The 22,432-nt window shown below is 51.2% G+C and overlaps 1 protein-coding gene across 2 annotated transcripts; it reads left to right on the forward strand.

Annotated features, from left to right (window-relative positions):
• Window positions 1-21: 21 nt before the first annotated feature.
• Kctd10 (potassium channel tetramerization domain containing 10) lies at window positions 22-22,401 on the forward strand. Of its 2 annotated transcripts, none has more exons than XM_057765613.1 (7): window positions 22-98; window positions 5,825-6,038; window positions 12,780-12,949; window positions 15,008-15,097; window positions 15,446-15,498; window positions 16,738-16,933; window positions 19,865-22,401. In XM_057765613.1, the coding sequence occupies exons 1-7, from the start codon at window positions 96-98 to the stop codon at window positions 20,087-20,089; spliced, it is 951 nt and encodes a 316-aa protein (XP_057621596.1). In that variant the 5' UTR covers window positions 22-95; the 3' UTR covers window positions 20,090-22,401. The 2 variants fall into 2 exon arrangements, with proteins under 2 accessions (XP_057621596.1, XP_057621597.1); XM_057765614.1 differs by having other exon boundaries at window positions 15,011-15,097; window positions 19,865-22,399.
• Window positions 22,402-22,432: the final 31 nt, after the last annotated feature.

Here is a 22,432-nt window from a genome sequence, read left to right on the forward strand (position 1 = left end):
CCGCCCCGGCCCCGCCTCCGCCCCTGCCTTGAGTGAGCTGGGTGTTTCCTGCCTTTCAGTCCGGATTTGTAGACTCCGGCGTCCTCCGACTTTTCATGGTGAGGGCGGTGGCCGCTGTCGGGGGGCTACGGGCCAGCGAGGGCGGCGGGCGGCGGCGAGGCCGAAGGGGAGGGACCCGCTGGACTAGGCGCGGTGGGCGATGGGCGCGATAGCGGAGGGTGCTGGGTAGTGCGTGCGGGCGAGGTCGGGCGGGGGACGGGCCTTGGATGTGGAACTGGGGGGTCTGCGAAGGTGCATTTGGACTTGCGGAGATGTGCAGGGCAGTGAGCGGACGTGCTCTGAGTCTCGAGCGTTGATTGGAGATGGGATTTGGAAGATTGTTAGAACAAAGAGACGGCACCGAAACCGACGCTCGGGGTTGGAAATGGAGACTCGAGGGCGTGTGGAGAGGGGCGCGTGGGACTCTTGGAAGTTGTGTCTTGAGTAGTTGGGTTTCGGGCAAGACAGAAAAGGGCGTCCATGTTCCTCTAAGCCTACAGTCTGGAGCGAAACGACTGTAGAGTCAATGCTTACAATTCTAGGGAGGGATGCCAGGTATCTGAGGTCAGGGTATCTTGACCACAGAGTCTAGCCTCAAGTGGCATCAGGGTACCTATAGTCACTTCCGTTGAGGCCTTCAGTGACCACACCTCGGGATCCCAGGATGTCTCCTGTTGTGTCTGGGCTGTGGAATGGTTTCTGTTTACCTGGGATTCTCAAGGGTCTGTTTCTTGAATGGTTCTTTGTCCTTGGGTGGCGATGGGGAGAGATCAATCCAGGTCCTTTTTACCACTCACTCCCTTGAAGATCAGTCCCAAACCGAAGACAAATATATATCTGGCTTTGATCGGCTCCAGTTTGTGTAAAACAAGAAACACTTCGGCAAAAGAAGGCCAGTAGCACCAGTAGCTCTTCAGCCAGTCCCTGGGCCAGCAGCATAACCTGAGACTTGTTCAGAGCTGCCCGGTTTTCAGCCCTAAGCACAGACAATCTGGGCACAGGGCGCGTCGACTTATTTTTACAAACTCTGCTGTGAGATGGAGGCAATTGGTGTCAGCCCTGGCACAGTTCTAAGTCTTAGCTTCCTTCCCTAGTAAAGCAGGATTGACAATATCCTCACTAGACAGTTGAGAAGCTTGTTAAAAATTAGCAGAGCCGAGCAGTGGATGGCGTACACCTTTAATCCCAGCACCTGGGAGGTAAATGCAGGTGAGCTGAGTTTGAGGCCAGCGTGGTCTACAGAGCAAGTTCCAGGACTACTAAGGCTACACAGAGAAACCCTGTATCAAACAACTGAGAGAGAGAGAGAGAGAGAGAGAGAGAGAGAGAGAGAGAGAGAGAGAGAGAGAGAGAGAGAGAGAGAATTGCCTTCAAATGAAGCTGCAGCCTTTTCTGCATTGCAACAGAGACCTCAGTTTAGGAACGTGTTATGGTTTAGCCACCATGAGTGAGTGAGTAGTGCCTCAGTTTCTCTGGGGGATCAATTCTCGTATCCTGAGGCTACTTAACATCCAAACCACCTGAAAGAACCTTTTAAGCCCAAATTACTAGCAGCATCACCCGCTGCTTGCCAGCCTTCTGGTTAGCTAGCTGGTCGGGGTCTAATCCAGGCAGGCACCGGTGTTTTGAAAGCACAGATCACTCTAGTAGCTTAACACCTCGTCTTAAGGAACTTTAGGGGTAGAAGAGAAACCTATAAATAGAAGGGTTAGATGGCCCTTGCTTTATCTTTGAGGGAGGGAACAGTATTTGGAAGATTATATATAGCTTTAAAGTCTGTTTCGCAAGTTGGGAAACTGAGTCTTAGGTTCAATCGCTCTTGTGAACATCATACAGAAAGATGGCCTAAGAGTTGCAGACCAGGGTTGCTAGGTCCTCAGGCTTGTTTCCCTCTGCTCATGAGATGGGCTGCAGGGATCTGGTATTCTCTGCGCTTTATTTATTTATTTATTTATTTATTTATTTATTTTTCCTGTCTTATTTGTCTGGTTTTCCCCTCAAAACCAATAGTTCTCACCTTTCTGTGGATTTTTATTTTTTTAACTCTTCTCAAGCATGCAGATGGCTGCTTCCTGCCCTGAGCTCTGAAGCCTTGCAGTGAGACTTTCATTTATGACACTTTGGTAGGTTTTTATGTGTGGGTCAGGAATTCACTGGGCCAGCAGAGTAAGAAGTTAGAGAGCTTCATCAAGACCACAGAGCTAATTATACCTGAATTAAGGGGTACAGAACCTTTTACAACAGAGGCTTGACATCTTGGCCTCCTCACATTAGGACCAGCTGGGGAATTAAAAAAAAAAAAAAAAAAAAGTTGTTCCTGGGTCACACCCAGAAGAATGATAACATCAGAATTTATGTGAAGAGGACCCAAACGTTCTGTCCTTTTAACGCTCCCCTGGGGTCCAGGTAGAGCCACCATTCAGAGTTGGTGAGGAGAGAAGCCTAGATTCACTCATAGCACTGGGACATGTTTCAGACAAACAAATCCATAGATCACGAGGTGTCCCGGTCCCCCCCCCCCCCCGCAGTAGCCACGTCTGTGCTCCGCTCATCCCTCACTCATGAGGTCAGCATGTAATAGGGCAAACAGCAGCACTTACTGCTGAGGAAGGCAGGGAAGTCTGCTGTGGCAGCCCTGCTTCCTGCCCGCAGGTCACCGTCACTGAGCTCAGGGGACATGGATGCAGCCAGAATCTGTTCCCCAAGGGTCTCTCCTGGCATTAGGCTAATTAGTTGACTTGGGGTGAGGGGGTGATGGGAAGTTTCTAGGTTTTTCTACTTCGGACCTGGTGTCACAGGCTCCGTTGTGATATTTAATGCCTTTGTCCCTTAGTAATTCATAGCTGGAGACAGTCTCGGAAGAGGAGACAGTGACTTGAGGCTTCAGTAGTCATAATTGGAGTGTTCAGCCAGCCTGGAGCTGTGCTGAGTGCTTTCTGTTCGCTGGCCTCCTGCAGTGGGGAGAAAGCCAGTGTCTGTTTAATAGCTGGGACATTCAGGTGATTGCCCATATTCCTGCCACTACTAACTGACAGAGTTGGGGCCTTGAACATGGGTCTCTCAACTGAGTCCTTAACTACGTGTTGCTTGTCTTTTTGCGTTTTTCTTCCTTTCTTTTTTTTTTTTTTTTGGAATAAAAACTGTTATTTACAATAAAAACATCATTATACAAGGATTTTAAAAGGAAAAGGGAGTGTGAAGAGCTGGTAGTCAGGAGGTGTCACAGTTCTGGCCTGCAGCCAAGCCCAAGAGGTTCGCCTTCAGGAAAGACTCCACCTGCTTTCCAGAGATGCCTTCTACCTGTTCCAAGTCCTCTACCTTGCTGAAGGGGCCATGGAGCTCCCTCCAGCCCATGATGAGTTGGGCCTTCTTCTGGCCAATGAGATGCAGGCTGCGCAGATCCCGAACTGAGCCTTCATTCAGCAGATCCAATAATTTTTTGCGCCCATGTGCCAGTAACTCTGGGATAATCTGGAGCTCCCAGCAGTCCTCAACCTTTTCCACAGGCTTGGACGCAATTGATGGCTCCAGCTTTCTTTTGTGGCCTCTCTTCAGAAGAGTCAAAGATCCATATTTTCTTCCTTTCTTGACTTAACATATCGTAGCTCTAAATATCCCGAGCATCGTGAATAACATAGAGCCAGCCAGACCTTGTCCACGTCCTTTGCTTGCTTGTCCCTGACCTCATGGCTCTGAGAAGTGACTGACTCTCTATGAGCCATGGAATGGAGATGGCAATCCCTACCTCTCAGGTTGTGTCTGTCAGTCAAGTGGTCAAGGCCATAAGTCTGGAGTGTGTCAGTGTTCTTTGACTTCTCAGAGTGGGGCTGCACAGATGCACATTCTCTAAAGCCCAGCCGTCCGTGCACACGGTGTGATGCAGCACATGCGGTGTCCACACGGAAGTGCACAGGTGTGTGCATGTCCTGGTCTGTGGGTTTTACGTCAGGGGCCTTGCAAGGTGCTACACTGCGGCCGCAGACTGTATATTTTGTCTGTGTGTGTGTTACGAGTTTATGTCTGAAAGGATGTAGAAAAGTATCTCCAATTAGGGGCAAATTTCCTCTTACTCCCTCCTCTGACCCGACCCCCAGCACCTGTAAGCCTTTCTTTTGCCCTCCGGGTCATCAAAGTTGGAAAATGCTTGATTCCTAGAATCTCCTGCCCCAGGTGGCATTGTTTCTGGAGGCCGTGTTTGGCCATGACTGTTAATCGAGCAGCTCTGGGGGCTGGGGGAAGTGCAGGGTCCTGCTTTCCTCCTGGCATCACGCCTTAGACCCCAGGAGAGCCCCACCTGAGCTTTTGGTGCGCGCGCACATGCACTTAAAGCCGGTAGGGCTCTGACACAAGTTCCCCAGCTGGGATTTCCACCCACCGTTGAGGCGGGGAGAGGGGGACAAAAGAAGAAATGCCTGAAGAGAATTGGTAGCCTTAAACCGTATTTCCTGTCACTTGCTCACTGTCTGCTGTAACAGATTGCGTCTGTTTGTCCCCCACCTAATAGAAAGAGGGATGTTTTGTCATTTATAATATAGTAAACATTTATTATGGAAAAATCTTTCTGGTAAAAAATAAGAAAACCATCATTTTCAGGTAGCTTGTAGTTTTAATTCTGCCAGTGCCCTCTAGCCAAAAGAAAGAAGGAGCTTCCCTGTGCCCAGTGTGGCTGGGTTACATCCAGGTTGCACTGAGAGAGGAAGGTACCGCAGGAAGAGGAAGAGCAGCAGTGTCAGAGAAGTGGCCTGGATATGTGTGAGACACTGTCAGCAGGCGGCTCACTCCATCCTGAAGATAGGGCGCTTAGGGCACCAGGACCAGCAGGGTAGCAGCCAGCAGGAGAGGCTGTATGGGGTCATGCTGGTATTCCAGATAAGGCCCAAGTCCTTTGTGTGTTCAGGTGCGAGGGTGGAATGGTCTTGGCTTTCATGTAATGGTGAAGTTCTGTGACATTTCCAGGGCCTTGCAGTGCTGGCAGCCCACGCTGTCTGTGGAGTCTGCTTTTCTCTTTCTCAGTTCCTGCTCCAGGGAGCAGATCCAGCCCACCCCTAGGCAGCTCAAGCTCTAGAATTTGATAGATTCATATTTAAGAAATCAGTTTCCTGCAGTAGTGAGGGCCAAGTGCTAGCCCTGGTTTGAGTCCCCGTACCTGCAGGTGCTGTCTAGGTGCTGTAGGATCTTGCTGTCTAGTGACACTAGGACAGGAAATTGCTCCTTTTTCTGCATTTGCCTTCTCATCCACTGTTGCCATGCTCGGATCACTTCCCCCATAGGAAGTTGTAGGAGCGAGAGTAGGGGACCTGCCTAGCTCACAAAAGCATGTTAATCTGAAGGCCGTCTAAAGGGGCTCCTTTCAGCTGCTCGTGTGTGGCTGCTGTAAGGAAAGGGAGAACAGCCCAGGCATGGCTTTGGCCGCCTCAACGTGCCGTCCAGGTGTTGTTGATACAGATAGATTTAGAGGGGACTCGTGCCAGCAGGGTCAGTGGCAAGGCCAGCCTGTGAGTGAACTGAGGGATGCAGTCCTCTCCTTGGGGGAAGCCAGTCCCCAGCAGCCACCATTGCCCACCTGGTCCACTTGGTGTCTGATTTTAAGAGAAACCAGAAATCAGGGGTTTTTTGTTTTTGTTTTTTCTCCTTTGAGCTCTTAGGTTTTCAGCATTGAAAGTTTTAAATGCAGTGTATACATGAACCAAACCAAACAGTATCTGGGGTGAATTCTGTGGGAATTTAGCCTGGAGCAGAAGGGAGGAGGGAAGCCTGGTGTCTGACCCTGTCTTCTCACTGGCAGGAAGAGATGTCAGGAGAAAGTGTGGTGAGCTCAGCGGTGCCAGCAGCTGCTACCCGCACCACTTCCTTCAAGGGCGCGAGTCCCAGCTCCAAGTATGTGAAGCTGAACGTCGGGGGAGCCCTCTACTACACCACCATGCAGACGCTCACTAAGCAGGACACCATGCTGAAGGCCATGTTCAGTGGCCGCATGGAAGTCCTCACCGACAGTGAAGGTGAGTGCACCTGCCAGCCTCCCGCTGCTGGTTGCTGGTTTGACATTGAGCTGAGTGCCACAGCCACGCTAGTGCTGGAGGACGTCTGCCTGTTTGGAGTCCAGTGTTCCGGAGTAGTTGTACACATGGTTGTGTGCAGGAAGCCCTGAGAGACTTGGGGAGGCTAGACTTGGTCAGGGAGGGCTTCCTGGGGAAGTGGCACTGGAGCTGAGACCAGACTGAGCAGGAGTTACTTGTGTAGACAAGGACTTCTAGTCGTGACCTCGCTGGCCTGCTGTGTGACTTTGAGCAAGATTCTGCTCCAGGCCTCAGCTTGCTTCTGTAAAACGGGGTCCAGGGCGACTCCCCTTACCAGTGCTTTTCCAGCTAGGTGGGGTCAGCGCCCCAGTTGCTGCTGTGCTCACACTCAGAACTGTGTTTTCTGGGTGGGAGGTGCCCTTTTGCTGTGGCACATCCCATACTGCAGAGTGTTTGTGGAAATCAAGACAATGGCACCGCAGCTGCAGGAGGAAGCAGATGTTATCTGAGAACCCAGGATTGTTGTGAGTTTTGGTCCTCCCTTTTGCAGACCTGGCAGCGTTCTGGAAGGGCAGCTGAGAAGCTGTGAAGGCTGAGGGAAGCTTCTTGAAGAAGACCCTCCTCTGGGTGGCATAAGGCCATATTGCAAATGAGACAGGGTTCACGCCCTTGTTGCTCGCCGGACCAGCAGGCCCTGCTCCTGTTGGAGCTGCATGCCAAGGGCAGCCTTTGTCCATGCTGTCTGGGGAAACAGTGTTGTCACCAGTGTGCCAGACACATGTCACGTGTAACCACCAGACACCAGACCTCCTGTTCCGTAGGAGAACTCTTGGTCTAGCAGTTCACAGCTATTGTTTCTGTTAGTCCTCAGTGTAGGCCTTTCCTGTGGAATCAGTTAAATGCTTTTTCTAGCGCTATGGGGCTAAGCCACCACCAACCTGGAGATTCTGATTCTTACTCTCTGTGGTTGGGCATGGTCCCATCACTTTAACCAGATCACTACGTCAGCCACTAGGAACATTCTTAGCACAATAGGAATAGACTTTCTGCATCTTAAGGATTCACCCTGATTTGGGGACCCCATCACTGCCAGCTGCTCTCAGGTGTGCTACAAACAGAAATGCCAGGGCTGGACACGTGGTTCAGCTTTTGCAGAGGACTGAGGTTGGTTTCCAGCACGCACGTCAGGCAGCTCATGGCTGCCTGCTGCCTGGTATCTGAGGCCTTCTGTGGCCATATGGGCACACAGACTCTGGCTTTAAAAAGCAAATGTCAAGGCCGGGCGGTGGTGGCGCACGCCTTTAATCCCAGCACTCGGGAGGCAGAGGCAGGAGGATCTCTGTGAGTTCGAGACCAGCCTGGTCTACAGAGCTAGTTCCAGGACAGGCTCCAAAACCACAGAGAAACCCTGTCTCGAAAAACCAAAAAAAAAAAAAAAAAAAAAAGCAAATGTCAAAAGCGGCAGCTGAGCAGGGGACCCCACAGTAGGGCTTCTCATGAGGAGGGAGGGTTTCGGAGTCCCAGTGGTTTATGTGCCCTTTGGAGCATGACTGAGAGAGTGGCTGGAGGCAAGGCCCTATGTCCGCCTCTCGCACTGCCACTGCCTGAGCACTGCACCGTGTGCACACTCTTCCTGAGTAAAGAAGAGCGTGGGTGTGCGGAGCACCTCGACTGAGTCCTGCCTATCCCTTACCACATCGCAAAGTCACCACTGGCATTTATGGAGCCCTTCCTGATGTCAGGCATGGTGCCAGTTTGGCCTTGCTGGCCATTGACTGCAGTTGTGACAGAGTGAGCGGCTTTCTCTGGACCTCTTCTCATGATGTCAGCAGAGTGAGGAGAGTGCGCGAGGACACTGGAGAACGCTGGCGGGTCTCGGTGCTGAATGCCTTGGCAAACTGGAAGGGGGAGAGATGGAAGAGCCATGCAGGGGACAGGAGTGGATGTGCTGCATTTTGCCATTGCACCTTCAGGGTGCCTTTTCTGACACAGTGGCAGTGAGCAGACTTTTCCCTGACTTCTCTGAAAAGTTGAGTTCTGGCCATGCTGGAATTTTCCCATGAGCTCTCCTCGACATCGTCAGTGGCCCAGTGGGCGTATGCAGCAGCTCCTGCAGGAAGAATTAGATCCTGCTTGAAGCCAGGTTCAGTCCACAGCAGATAAAATTCTGGGCATAGCATGTGCCTGTAGTTCTGGCATTCAGGAAGTGGAGGCAGGGGGGTCAGGGGTTCAAGGCCAGCCTGGAATGGTAAGACCCTGTCCGCCCCCCCCCCCCATTTCTCCCCCATTTCTCTTTAGCATTGGCTTGCAGTGCATTGTTTCTTGGTACTTAATACTGCTCCCCACCCCCGCCCAGGGTTTCAGATCTCTGACTGAACGCATTCTGAATTAGGAGTAGACACAGGCTGAGCAGAGTCGTCCTGCACATCCTCTCAGAAAGCCACATAGTCTATACAGTCTGGCCTCGGTACCTTCTCTGTCTGCCTCTCTCCTTTTGAGTGGCAGTCTTCTCACCCAGGGACTCCAGGCCCAGGCAAACAGGTGTTAGACCGATGCTGGCGCAGTAGATCTCCAGGTGGATCCAGGATCGGGAACTGTGTTGCATTTACCACCGCTGTGGAGGTCACTAAACAATGTTCTGTTAGTGTGGCTTCAGACAGTACTTGCTGTTCTTTTTTGCTCTTGTTCATTCATCATTATACTTACGACATCATGAATAAATAGCCCCTTCTCAGGTATTTCCCTGTGGCAATCCCTTCTAGACACTCACTGCTGCCGATGGAACATGTCTGGTTGTTGGCCCAACAAATTGCTTCCAGTTCCCGGTATTCGGGGTGTTGACTTTTCTGTGGGGCTGTGGGGCAAGGGCTGGGACTTTTCCTCTCCTGCCTCCCAACCTCAGCCTCTGCAGCATTCAGCTCTTAGCTGTTGTCCCTCTCTAGTTTGTTTCCAGAAGCAGGTGGGGACAGTGTCTCCCACTGCATCGGGTACTGTCAGAGTCAGTACATAGGCCTTACAGTGGTCTGCCCTTGTGCTAGCACTGGGCACTGCTGAACCCGGAACTACTGCCAAGCTGCTCTTCTGACCCAGCGCCTGCTTGACTTTGCACTTCTAATTTCTAGTGTGTTGTGCATCTCTTTTATTGGAGTTGGTTTGACTGCATCTGTACCAAGCTTTCTCTTTTGAGCCGCCAGCCAGCTCCCAAATCGTGACCCAGAGACTTCCTGAATGCTCGGCCTTAACTTATGCTTGTTTCTTGCTAGCTCTTAGGACTTAACCTGTTTCTCTTCCTCTACATTTTGCCCCAGGGCTTTTTATCTTTTCTTTCTGTATGCCCTACTCTGTGCCTGCTAGCTGGTCACTGCCTGACTGACCCTGGACGTCTGTCTCTCTTACTCCCTTGTTCTCCCCTCCTTGTTCTCTGTCCTGTTTATTCTCTCTGCTCACCAGCCCCGCCTACCCTTTTCTGCCTAGCTATTGGCCATTCAGCTTTTTTTAGACCAATCAGGTGCCTTATGCAGGCAAGGTGAACAGCAACACATCTTTACATAATTAAACAAATGCAGCATAAACAAATGTAACACATCTTTACATAGTTAAACAAATACAGCATACACAAATGAACACACCTTTACGTAGTTAAATAGTTCACAGCATGCATCTAATTTACAATCCCCCCCTTTAAATCTTGCTGCTCTGTAAAGTACGTGTCCTGGACCCTGCTTCCTTGTGATTCTGTTTGTAGACATCTTCTCCCATTCTGACTTACCTCAACTTTCTTCAGTGCCTCTGCATTTACACTTGCTTTTACAGTCAGCTCTCTTTCTCCTTCCTCTCTCCTTCTTCCTCTTTCCCTTTCCCTTTCCCTCTCCTTCCCAGTTCTGGGAATAGAGCCTGGGGACCACACTTGCTAGGCAGAACTCTGTCTGCACTTGACGGGTCCTGAGCTGGCTCAGTGATTCTCAGACAAGAACTGTTGTTGTTTGTGACCTTAGGGATATTTAGCAATGTCTAGAGATGCTTTTGGTTCACAACCTGGGTGCCCGGAATGCTGCTCAGTGCCTCAGAGGCGCCATCTCACAAATCTTATCGACTTGATCAGTAGAGCCAGTGCTGGGAATTTGCGTTTGTAAAAGCTATCTTTATAACAGGTAATTTGAGTTTGTAACAGAGTGACTGTGGAGACTAGGCCGGCTTGGAGTTGTAAATACCTGAGCGCGGTGGGGACAGTATTCCTAGAGAAGGAAGGGAAGCAGAAGGAGATCTCAGGCTTCCCCAGAGAGGAAACAACAGTGTGTTTGCATGAGGTGAGCCCATGCCCTGCAACCCCCTCCCGCAGCAGCCTTCTTCCTTGGTACCCTGGAAGCCACACTGGCTCCCTCCCTCCTGGGTTCTGGAACTTGCCGCTTCCTGCAGTCCTACAGCTGTCCTCCCCAGCACCGATGATGTGGTGCGTTCATTGTCACCGACCTGTGACTTTGAGTGCTGCCGACAGGCTGGTGTTGTGCTGTGTGCTTTCTGTCTCTTCTCTGTCATACCTGCATGCCAGCATTACATTCCGTCTGTGGAAGAGACTGTAAGACAGAGCTTAAGGGGATACTGAGGTGTGGAGCAGGCAGGTGACCTATGGGGTTTGGCAGGGGCCCCGGCTTATCACCACTGTGTAGGTATGGAGCATCTGGAGCACAGTCAGGGCCTCTGGGCTGCATCGCCCATCCTACGTCCTGATGGCCTTGGAAGCTGTCCTAAATTCTCTGTGCTCCAAGGAGCAAGGAACTGCTTGATGACTGGTTGCTGTTCTCCATGTAGGCGGTTGAGCTATGAGCTATAGGTTCCTGCTTTGAGAGTAACCAAAATATTTCAAGTCCAAATGCTAATTGAAACCTCATGGAGAATGTGCCTGGCTCCTTTGCCCTTATTTGTTCAAAGTATGCCTTCCCCACAAGCATTTCCTGACGTTCTTGAGCCAGAGCCCAGTGTCGCAGCCTGCCTGTTCGTTTATGGAAACTCTGGGCTGTCACTTGGGTAATGGAATTGGGGCCTCTTGGCATTTCCCCAACAGCTTGAGCTGATCACGCATGGAAGGCAAAACACAAGCAGGCCCTTTCCTGTCAGCCGAGTTTGTCATTGACTGCTCTTTCTCCTGAAGCTTGAGGGTCCTTATTCCCAGTGGCTGAATCCTGATCCCCCACCCCACACTGGAATGGCACCAAGCATCTTGGGGACTCTGCATCTGTAGAAACGCAGAGAATAAGCCTTTCCTAGAAGAGCAGTTGGGGAGGTAACACTGTCATTCCATACTGTGTCCTCATTTGGTCTGAGGATCTTGGGGGCTAGGGCCGGATGCATGCAGGCTGAATTGAACTTGCATACATACACATGTTTTATTTACCTTTTGATGGGTTGAGAGCTGTTTAAATGAATTTACCATCTTTCAAAAATGAGGAGATTGACAGAAAAATCAGAATCTCTGACTTGCTTGGAATGCTAGAGTTGAAGAAGCCCTGGGCCCACTTTTCCCTTTTTGTCATTTTTGGCTGAATCGGTTGAGGCCACACTTGGGGAAAGGGTGTGCTCCCTTGCCTGCAGTCACTGTGTGATGTGACTTTTACCCATCTGACTGCTTTAAAAATTTTTGAGATTTATTTATTTTTGTATGAACAGTTTACCTGCACATAAATCTGTGTACCACGTGAGTGTCCTGTGCCCACAGAGGTCAGAAAAGGATCTTGATGCTCTGAGACAGGAGTGACAGGTGGTTGTGAACCTCCATATGGGTGCTGGGAATTGAACCCTGGTCCTTGAGATGAATAGTCAGTGCTCTTAACTGCTGAGCCATCTCTCCAACCTAGTCCCCATTCCCTAACCACCCCCACTCCTTCCCCTCCACCCTCTTACCCCATCCCCACACGCTGCCTGCTTTTGAGTGTTGCCCATGCTCCCATGAGAGGTCTCGGGTCTTTGCCCCTTTCCACCTCTTTTTGTTGCTTCTTTGTCACCAGGCTCCAGGCCTGACCTCCTGAACACCTTCCAAAGAGGTCACATTTCAAGAGAAGATTTTGAAAGCCAGTGGGCCCAGGTGGAGGAGAAGTAAGCTAGTGACAATTGGTTAGCAAAGGTTATACTTGACCATTCCCCTCACGCCTGGTGCTGGCCAGCAGGGGACATTCTTCTGTATCCAGTGAGAGCTCGCTCACCGCCTCTTGTTGACTGAACCCTTTGATGGCAGAGTCTGTTGTTCTGTTGCTGTCACTAACCCTGGAGTGCTTGCTGTGTGAAGTCATGACTAGGTCCCTGCTGACCGGAGGTCACAGTCAGGGACGTCTGGTGGATCGGCTCTGTTGCTGGAGTTGGGGTTTTGGTGTCTCGGGTTTGCCAGGTCTTTTTTTTTTTTTTAAAGATATTTATTTATTTATTTGTTATGTATACAATATTCTGTCTGTGTGTATGTCTGCAGGCCAGAAGAGGGCACCAGACCTCATTACAGATGGTTGTGAGCCACCATGTGGTTGCTGGGAATTGAACTCAGGACCTTTGGAAGAGCAGGCAATGCTCTTAACCGCTGAGCCATCTCTCCAGCCCCTTGCCAGGTCTTTGAGAGTGCATTTTCAGGCTTTAGCTGCCCTGGGGTCTCATGGGGCTGATGACCACAGGAGTCTGGGGAGATTGTGCCCAGCCATGGTGCTCATCTCCCCTGAGAAGTACCCTATCACCTCACTGCAGGCTGGATCCTCATTGACCGCTGTGGGAAGCACTTCGGGACAATACTCAACTACCTTCGAGACGGGGCTGTGCCCTTGCCTGAGAGCCGCCGGGAGATCGAGGAGCTGCTAGCCGAGGCCAAGTACTACCTGGTGCAGGGCCTGCTAGAAGAGTGCCAGGCGGCCTTACAAGTAGGCACCCCTCTGTCTGTCTGCCCACATGAGGGATTCCAGGTCTATCTGTCACCTTCCTTTCCTCCCTGCAAATGGGCTCTGCCTCACTGAGACATTGGGAGGCGTTTTGCAGAGTAAGCCTGGGACCTGCTGAAGCAGAGCTTTGCCTGCTTCCGAAGAGTTTGAACACGCCCCTCGGGGAACCATTCCCCTGCCGTTACAATCTGGTTGTTTGTTCATCCCATCTGGGATGCTGATGACTAAGGGATATTGGATGGCACTTCAGAAACGCTGTCTGTGCTCAGACCTTTATCTCAGGGCCTGGGCGGCTGCATGGCCCCACCGGGATACTGGCTTCCACAGTCGTCACTGTTGGGAGAAACCTCCAGATACACTCCCTTCACTCTTGCTGTGGACTGAAGCAGGGCAGCGAGAGCCAAGTGCACAAAACACATGTGCTGCCATAGGGTTGTGATTGCGCCTTCCCTGAGCCTTGGAGCTCTGTCTGGCCCTCACTGGAACAGTATTCGTGGTCCTGAGTTCACGGTACTGGCCTTGTACACACATCTCTTGCCTGTGAGCCCTTGTAAATGTTATAAATTTCACGAACACTCGTTCTTGTACGTATGGACATTATGCAGGTACATCTTTTAGGAACTACAGCAGCATTCGGTAATTGATGGCTTGTGCCACCATGGCCCTCCTCACTTTCCGTACCCCTTCCTGAAGTAGGCTTTCTGCTGCTGTCTGTTCCCAGCTTTAGACATGACCTATCGGATTTAGAGAAAATTAGACCTCACCTCGTGAGTTCCCTCCCCTCCATCAAGCATACGTGTTCCTTCTCGCAGAAGAGTTTAATCACAGCTTTGAGTGAGACAGTGTCCTGAGTTCACCCTGTCATTGTCAATCTTATTGTTCCCCGGGGCATTTTGTTTACTTGATTTCTAATTGTATATCTATCCCTACTTGAGCCCCAAGTTCACAGGTAGGGCAGTCTCATGCTGGACTGTCCAGATAACACCAGGATCCTCTGTGTCATCTCCGTGTTGGGACATGTCCTCTGGCTTCTCTGGCTTCAGATTCGAGGGTCAGCCTCTAGGACTTGCCTCCTTGTCCGTTCCCTTTCCCGTCTGAAAATTGTCTTCGTGCTGTGTTGCCCTTGTTTCACAAGGTGCCGTATCTGTCCTTGCCTGTCTGCTCCGTCAGTGACTTTCTCTCCCTTGCATTTTCGCTGTGTTGGTTCCAGTGTCGTGTTTGAGAAGCTTTCCATACGTAATTGGATGGCCCTTGGCTTCTCTTGAGGCCTGAGGAAAAGCTACAATATGGCTGGCTTTTTTCAATGGGAGCCTCTTGGGGAGAAGGTGTTGCCCTGTAAGGAGCCCTCTGCTGCCAGGTGTGTAGTGCCTGAAATTCGGGCATTCAGAAGGCAGAGGCAGAGGATCACAAGCTTGAGGCCAGCCCAGCCTACGTAGCAACCCTCTCATTAAAAACCAAAGAAGCCTTGTACTCTTTTCTGTCTGTAGAATGTAAGCATGAATGAATGTCATCTGGGGCTGGCAGGCTTGGGGACTTACACATAGTTGAGAGTAGCAACACATCTCTGTCCACTGCTCTGCCATCACTGCAGGAATGTGGACCTTTCTCCACTGCCTGCCATGGCTCTGCCCTCGCCCTGGCCCTAACCTGTCAGGCTTCTTTCCTCCCTCGCATGGGCTTTGCTTCTGGCTCTCTCCATGTCTCTCAGCTGGTGTCTGCTTGCCAGCTCAACCTTTGACCCCTCTGTCTTCTGACTTCTCTTCTTGCATTCTCTTTCTTCATTCTGCTGCTCTCATTATAGTGGGTTGTAGGAGCTTTTGATGCCATCACCTGCCATACTGAGGGTTTCCTGGGCAGAGAGAGCTGTGTCATCTTCTCTTTTACCACAGCCCTAAACACAGCAGACTCCTCCCCTAGTCTTAACCCTTCCTAATAACAGGGACTGTCCTGTGTCTCATCAGGGCCTGGCTTGCTGGCTGACCAACTTAAGCAGCGGTGCGCTAGGCAGAGCCTTGGGCTGAAAGCATTTTTTTGTTCCAGCAGAACAAAGATACTTATGAACCCTTCTGCAAGGTTCCTGTTGTCACCTCCTCCAAGGAAGAACAGAGGCTTATAGCGACTTCAAATAAGGTGTGTAGGGGCTTGGGAATGGGGTGTGAGTGTGTGTGTGTATGTGTGTGTGTGTCTGTCTTTGTGAATGTGTCTGTGAGTGTGGGGATTCTCTCTCTCTCTCTCTTTCTTTCTCTGTGTGTGTGTGTGGGGGGGTGTTTGGGGTAGGGTGGCAGTGCCTGTGTTTTGAGATAAAGACTGGATTCTGAATAGGAAGCCCCATCTGTGTTACCTCTGCTCCTGGAGCGTGCAGCAACCCTCCTCCTCCTCCTCCTGTAAGCTCTGCAAGCCTGTGCCTACAACCTCTGGGAAGCTAGTGTGCGCTGAACCTGTATACCTAGTAACTCCTCTCCTTTAACCCACCCACAGCCAGCCGTGAAATTGCTCTACAATAGAAGTAACAACAAATACTCTTACACCAGGTAAGCGCCAGACAGCAGTCGGGCCAGGCTCTGCCTTGTCCATGTCACAGCGGAGGGCCTCTGCACTTTAGCTGCGTAGATAGGTGGGTGGGTAGAGGGAATGTCGGTGGAATCCCCATGCTGTGCAACCCACCCTTGGTGTTGTACCATCGAGTGGTTTAGACACAGCCACAGTGTGCAGCCACCTCTACTTCAGGACATTCCCCACCCCACTGGCAGTCTCCCCATCTTCCCTGGTCTCCAGCAGCTGTTAGTTTACATTTCTGTGTCTGTATTGTGCCTGTTTCAAACATGTCCCGTGGTTGTGTGACCAGTCCCTTCACTTAGTGTAATGTTTTCAGGGTTCATGCACTGGAGTGCCATCAGTGCGTCTCTCCTCTCTGGCTGTTTTATCGTACGGACCTCCACATTTCATTTGCCATCAGCATGGGCATTTGGGTTGTTGAGGCTTGTGACTGTTATGACTGATTCTGCTAGGAATTCAAGTTCACGTGCTTTGTGGACTTAGGTACTCCTTTCTTCTAGACACTAGGAGTGGGCTGCTGGTCTTCTGTGATTGTTCAGTTCGTGGGGACTGCACTGTTTGAACAATGCCACCAGCAAGTGCCCTTTGAATCTCAGGAACATGCTCTGTAAATGAGCAACTTGAGAGCTGTAAGGATTTAATGGGTTCATTAAAGACCCACGGACTGACCAAGGATGAAAAGTCTTCCTTGAGGAGCGATGGTGGCGCACGCCTTTAATCCCAGCACTCAGGAGGCAGAGGCAAGCGGATCTCTGTGAGTTTGAGGCCAGCCTGGTCTATAGTGTGAGTTCCAGGATAGCCAGGGATAGACAGAGAAACCCTGTCTCGAAAAAACAAAAGTCTTCCTTGGGCTTTGCTGTTATGTATCTCATGGGGCAGGCTCAGTAGCTTGTGCCCAGAGGCCCTGCATTCAGTAATGTACTTAGGCCTGCGTAGGGCAGGTGTGCATCGTGGGTTATGAGCACAGCCTTCAGGCCGCAGCTGTCTTTTGAGACCCCGCTCTGCCATTTATACATTTGTGGACTTGGACAGTGAACTGTTGTCTTTGAGCTTCTATGTTCTTCCTTGGGCGGCAGATACTACAGTGCCTCTCTCTCAAAGGGTCACTAAGTAGAAACACGGGAAGAAAAGGAGCTGGGGAAGCCGTGTGACGTACTGGGTGGACATCTGCAGTGGCTGCAGCCTGTGCTCACCTCCCTGAATGCTCTTTGCAGCAATTCTGATGACAATATGTTGAAGAACATCGAGCTCTTTGATAAACTTTCCCTGCGCTTTAATGGGAGGGTCCTGTTCATAAAGGACGTCATCGGGGACGAAATCTGCTGCTGGTCATTTTACGGCCAGGGCCGAAAAATTGCGGAAGTCTGTTGCACCTCCATCGTCTATGCCACGGAGAAGAAGCAGACCAAAGTAAGAGCTGTTGGGGGGCCCTGAGTGCGTACTGACACGTATGCCTTCCCTGCCTGCCTCGTTGGGCTAGGGGCAGGTCTGTATCTAGGCCTCAGGGAAACAAGTGTGGTTCCTGCTGACACTGGGCAAGCAGAGGTGGCCATGCTCTCCGCTCATTCTGGCCAGTCCAGGCAGAATCAGGTTTGTTCCTGCACCCGTGTATGCCTGGCTGCCAGTGCCTTCTCCATCTGGCATTGCTGGCCCTTCTGACGGCCCATCTGTGCCGAGTTGTCCTCCCTGTGCAGGAGTCTTCCTACCAGCACAGCCCTGCAGAGACTCAGATGGCACTGCTGCCTTCCAAGCTGCCCCTTGACTGTCTACCCTCTGTCCTTCTCTTGTCTGCTGATCTAGATCTGTCTTCCACTGTCGTAGGCCCCACACACCCTTCCTTCTTAAATTATTGATTATCTGCATGCATTGGATTCCCTGGAGCTGGTTCCTGGCAACCAAACTCAGGTCTTCTATAAGAGCAACCAATGAATGCTCTTAACCCCACAGCCATCCCTTCAGCCTCCCACCTGTCACCTTTCCAAGCCACCCGACTCTCTCACTGAGCTGGGTATTGGGTTTATCTTTGCATCATTCTCTCAAGCCAGTAGTGTCTGTCACTCCTGCTCAGCTGTGCTACAAAGCTGGATCATATAGCAGGGTGCTGCTAGAGCCCAGCTGGCTGTCAGCTGCACTCTCTCGGCCTGCTTGCCCACTCGGGGAAAGGGTGGCCTCCCTCCACCCCATTCTCCCCTCTGCTTGCTCTGCATCCTGTTGTCTCCTGCTCAAACTGAGAGAAATTGGATTACCTGTGACATTTTGATTCTACCAAAAGCAGATTGCCACGGTTGTAGTCCCTGTGTGCAGTCTGTCACTGGATCAAGTTACTGTCACCTCTGCAGCTGTGGGAGATGGAATTCTGTGGGTCCCAAAGCTAGCAAAACACTGGTGATACAAAACCAGACCACAGAGAGAAGCCAGAACCTTGACTGATGATGAAAATTGAAGCCACAGGAGCTGATAAGTGTCATGCCAAGTGCTGCACATCACCGAGCGTCACGGCCACCTTGGGAGGGTGGTTCCCCATGCACTCCTGCTCCTCCCCTGCATAGGGTTGACTGCTATGCTAAGCCCATGCTAAGCACAGGTATTCAGACTCTATCCTGACAGGTAGGGGTTGCTTCTGAGATAGCCAAGGGGAGAGTGCTGAGGCTCTTTGTTTCAAACATGGCTGCGGGCCAGAGCCGCCTGCTCACTGTGCAAGCTGCTTCATGCTCTCGTTAAGTTCTTCAGTGTTCCCAGTTCTCATTTTAGAGCTTACTGGGGAACAAACACACCCTTGGAGCCCAAATGATCTTAGACGAACAGAAGTCTCCAGGAGAAAGCCCGAGCTTGCTTGTTAGCCTTGTTGGTTGCAGAGCCTGGCTGGGAGGGTCAGGGCCCTTCTCTTCTCCCTGGCTCCTTTGGTGATGACTGTGTCCCTCAGGGGAGCCCAAGGCCGTGGTTTTCCGGGTAACTGGTGGTGGCAGGACTGGTCCTAGATGATGACAGTTCTTCCTGCTCCTCCCCACGCGCTGAGCTGTGTGGTTCCACACTTGAGCCGTGGTCTAAGCTGCCTGTTCTGTTTGCCTGGTGGTGACTGGATGACGGCATTCCGGGTGCGTCACGGCTGCTCTTCTCGTCGCTCAGCCCTGCGCAACCTTTAGTCCGGCCCCTATTCCAGCAGCGCTGTGCCCTTCCTTGTGTCTGCCCTTGGCGTCACTGTTCAGTTGTGGCTTCTGCAGACTCTTCCTGTGGTCAGCACCATGGCTGAGCCTGTCTCTGGGTCGTTGTGGTTTTCAGCTCTGCAGCATGCATTTGCATCCCTGTCTTCACTTCTTGCTGCTGCTGCCGTTTTGTTGTAACAGCTGCTTTTGGGCGTTTGTTGGGTGATTCTAGTATGCTGTGTCCTTGTGGCGCTGGCATCTGCTGAGTGAGCTTTCCCACAGGCTGAGATTTTCTTGTTTCTTCACAATCCCAAGTAGTTTACAGCCATGTCCTAGCTGTTTGAGTATCAGTGTAGGACACTAGGTCTTGTCCCGTTCCTAGGGAGCTGTGGTTTTATTGTTGTTGTTCCTGTTTTTAATATTCTCTCTCTGTCCTCCCCCCACAACCTTGGCATATTGATGAAGGTCAGAGAGCACTTTGTGGGAGCTGGTTCTCTTCTACCCCATGTGGGTCTGGGAATTGAACTCAGTTTGTTAGGCCTGGCACCTTTACCCACCGAGCTATCTCACTGGTCCCAATATATATTGTTTTGGTTTTGCTGGCAATTGCCACTGTGGGATTCAGGCCACAAGTTCAAACCAGTCCTGTGATTAGAGTTGTAGTATCAATTTGATTTCCCAGCCTCAGTCTCTCACGCCTGTGTGTCTAGGTGGCTGTGTCCCACTGCTCTTTGTATGTGGAGAAGCAGTTCCTGCCACTGTGGGGAGTTTAGGTGTTCATAGTTTCTGGGGCTTCCTCTTCACAGCCCCAGGACCTTCATTGTCCTGGGCTTACTCCTTTCGGTGGCTCAAAAGCTAGGGCTTTGCATCTTCCGTGCCTAGGCCCATGTCTGAGGCTGCCTGGCTCGAGGCTGAGAAAAAGCAGCAGGTGTTGATTCGCCCTCCCCCAGAAAGGAAGGCATCACCTGAGCAGCTGAAGGCTCTGGTTGCAGCCATGAGTCTGTTAGAGGCTCCAGTATAAGAAAACAGCAGACAAAGGGGCGTCCCCCCCTCCCAAGTCCGACACTGTTGGCTCCCCGTGACTGTCTTCATTGTCAGCCTAGGAGCCTGTTAGCCCTATGACCCTGCTGAGAAGTACAGCTCAAGGCAGTGGCCATATGTAGCCTTCTAATGTACCCGCTTTGTATTTGGGGCACAGGTTGAGTTCCCCGAAGCCCGCATTTATGAGGAGACCCTGAACATTTTGCTGTACGAGGCCCAGGATGGCCGAGGACCTGACAATGCACTCCTCGAGGCCACAGGTGGGGCAGCTGGACGCTCCCATCACCTGGACGAGGACGAGGAACGAGAACGGGAGAGGATTGAACGAGTGCGGAGGATCCACATCAAGCGTCCCGATGACAGGGCCCACCTCCACCAGTGAGCGGGCAAGCGCAAGCTGCCCTCCACCCTCCCTTTGCCCCTGCCCCTCAGACCCTGTGCAGGCTTCAGGGTACCTCCCACTTCCCCCTGGAGTCTGGAGACACTTTTGTAACAAGCCAGATGATTATTTTGATATTTCTCGACAAAGTGGATTGCCTCTGTGTTGACCCAGGTGTGCACCCTTCTGAACAAGCTGTGTCTAAGGACTCCACTTCTCGTGAGAGCCTGGAGCCGGCCTTTCTTGGCTCTTGGAGGAAAAGTATGAATGAGTTTGGCATGTATGTGAGAGCCTTTGTTGCAGTATTTATTTTTATAGGTGTTGACTACCTATCAGGGCTTCCTAAGTGACACTCCTTTAAGGGCTCATTTGACAGTTCTGAGGGGCTGTGTAGGTGGCAACTGGCAGCAGCCTGGCCCTGTGTGTTCTGACCAGGCTGGGGGTCTGCTCTGTGTACGGTTTTGTGACTGGAGCTCATTGGCCAATAGTTTCAGCTTGTAGTAGTGGACAGGGGACCGAGTGTGCTTCCAGCCTCTCTGTGGTCCCTCAGTGTGGCAGCTCAACTGTCTGGCAAGGAGCAGATCGTTTCCTGCCAGTAGGTTCTGTTGTCTTCTGTGCTCCTCCCATCCCAGAAGGTCATCTGAATACCTGCAGCCATTGCTCCTGACCACTGCCTTAAGGATCTGCTCCCTGTGAGGCCTCCTTTCCTTAAGTAGGCATCTTGCTCTTGGTTAGGAACTGTGTGGCCCCCGACATGGTGGCATCAGGTAGGGACACCCCTAGGAGCTCGCAGGCTGACTCAGGGCATTTCCCTGCTATCTCGTATAGCTCCCTTCAGTTTTTATTTCCTGCAGAATAGAGTGGGCGTGCAGATACCTTTGAGTCTTGTTTGTGTTCGAGGACGTGTGTGACTGCTGGTGGGGACGTGTGACTGTGGGGCACAGATGCTTGTGAGGAGGACATGCCAGTTACCTCTAGTCCCCTCTGCTCCTGTGTAGATGAGTCATGATTGGCATGGGTGGTTGTGAGTAGACTAGTTAAAAGGTTAAGGTGAGTACTTGATGAAGGAATTGTTACTTTTTTTTTTTTTTTTTTTTTTTTTTTTGAGGCAGGGTTTCTCTTTAGCTTTGGGGTCTGTCCTGGAATTAGCTTTTGTAGACCAGGCTGGCCTCTAACTCACAGAGATCCACCTGCCTCTGCCTCCCGAATGCTGGGATTAAAGGCGTGCGCCACCACCGCCTGAATTATATTTTAGACCAAAGGTATGATAGTGGGTAATCTCTGAAACGTTTTTCAAAGTTTCTATTTTGTGACGGTTTTTACAGCTCACTTTGTGCGTGACAGTCGTGTACCTTTCCTTGCATCTGGCAGAAAAGGCAACAATAAGTAAACAATCCTGACTGGATCGAGGAACCGTGTAGATGCTTTTTACACCATGGTGTGGCAAAACTTTTGTATTCAGAGCCAAGAAAGGGAGCTTACAGATCATGTTTCATGAGTTTTTTATACTGTTTGTTTTAAACGTCAGCCCCGCCCTGTGGGTTCAACTTTCGTGGGAAGTAAAGAGTGTCAGTCCTGGTGTGTTCTGTAGGAACAGGAAAGTCACTGTCTGCACTGTTTAAATGTGTGTGTGCAGAGTGAGTTGGTGGCGTAGGTGACTTGCCTTGGCCTCTGCGCCTTACGTTACTCTTTTGGCAGCTCTCTCTACTCTTTCCTCAAACCTTGTGCCTGCAACTTTGCACCTCCACACCCAGGGATAGGAACAGGCCTGGCAAACATTCCAAGGTGCCAGAAACGCCGACAGCTGTGTCTGCCAGGGCCTGATCCAGAGTCAGGCCTTCCAAAGCTCTGCTTCTAGCACGAAGGGCAGTCGTCAGCAGTGCAGTTCAGAGCCGTTCAGTGAAACACTGGCCTCGGATTTGGTGTAAAGAGTGAAGTTTTATTGCACACTAATGGCTCACAATTAAAATAGATTGGAATAGCTGACCATCATAACCAAGTTCAGTGTTTGTGGCAACTGGGGCCCACACCCCTAGCAGGCACAGCCTTCTGTCGCCTTCCTGGGGAAGATGGGCTGTTTACCTCTCTAAGTCATGGTCCCATGTAGGTGCAGCCTTCCCTCCCTGCTGCTCACTGCTGGTACTCAGCCCTCCCCAGGGTGTGTGCAGGCTAGAGGGCGCCACCCAAAGTCACTGGTCACCTTAGCATACCCCTAACCTTCCTGTCTGCGCTGTGGAAACAATGCTGGGAGTTTTAGACATGCTCACTCTTGTGCAAGCGTCTGTGGACACATGTAAAATAAACGTTAAACTGTGCTTCTGCTCGCATCTGCCTTCTGGTCTTTTG

This window comes from Chionomys nivalis, chromosome 3 (assembly GCF_950005125.1).
Source record: "Chionomys nivalis chromosome 3, mChiNiv1.1, whole genome shotgun sequence".
NCBI lineage: Eukaryota > Metazoa > Chordata > Mammalia > Rodentia > Cricetidae > Chionomys > Chionomys nivalis.

Excerpts from the sequence above, each read along its gene's own strand:
- Kctd10 (XM_057765613.1), top strand. Across the intron at positions 15,098-15,445 it reads TTATAGCGACTTCAAATAAG|CCAGCCGTGAAATTGCTCTA; the intron begins GTGTGTAGGGGC and ends ACCCACCCACAG. Across the intron at positions 16,934-19,864 it reads CGGAGAAGAAGCAGACCAAA|GTTGAGTTCCCCGAAGCCCG; the intron begins GTAAGAGCTGTT and ends TTTGGGGCACAG.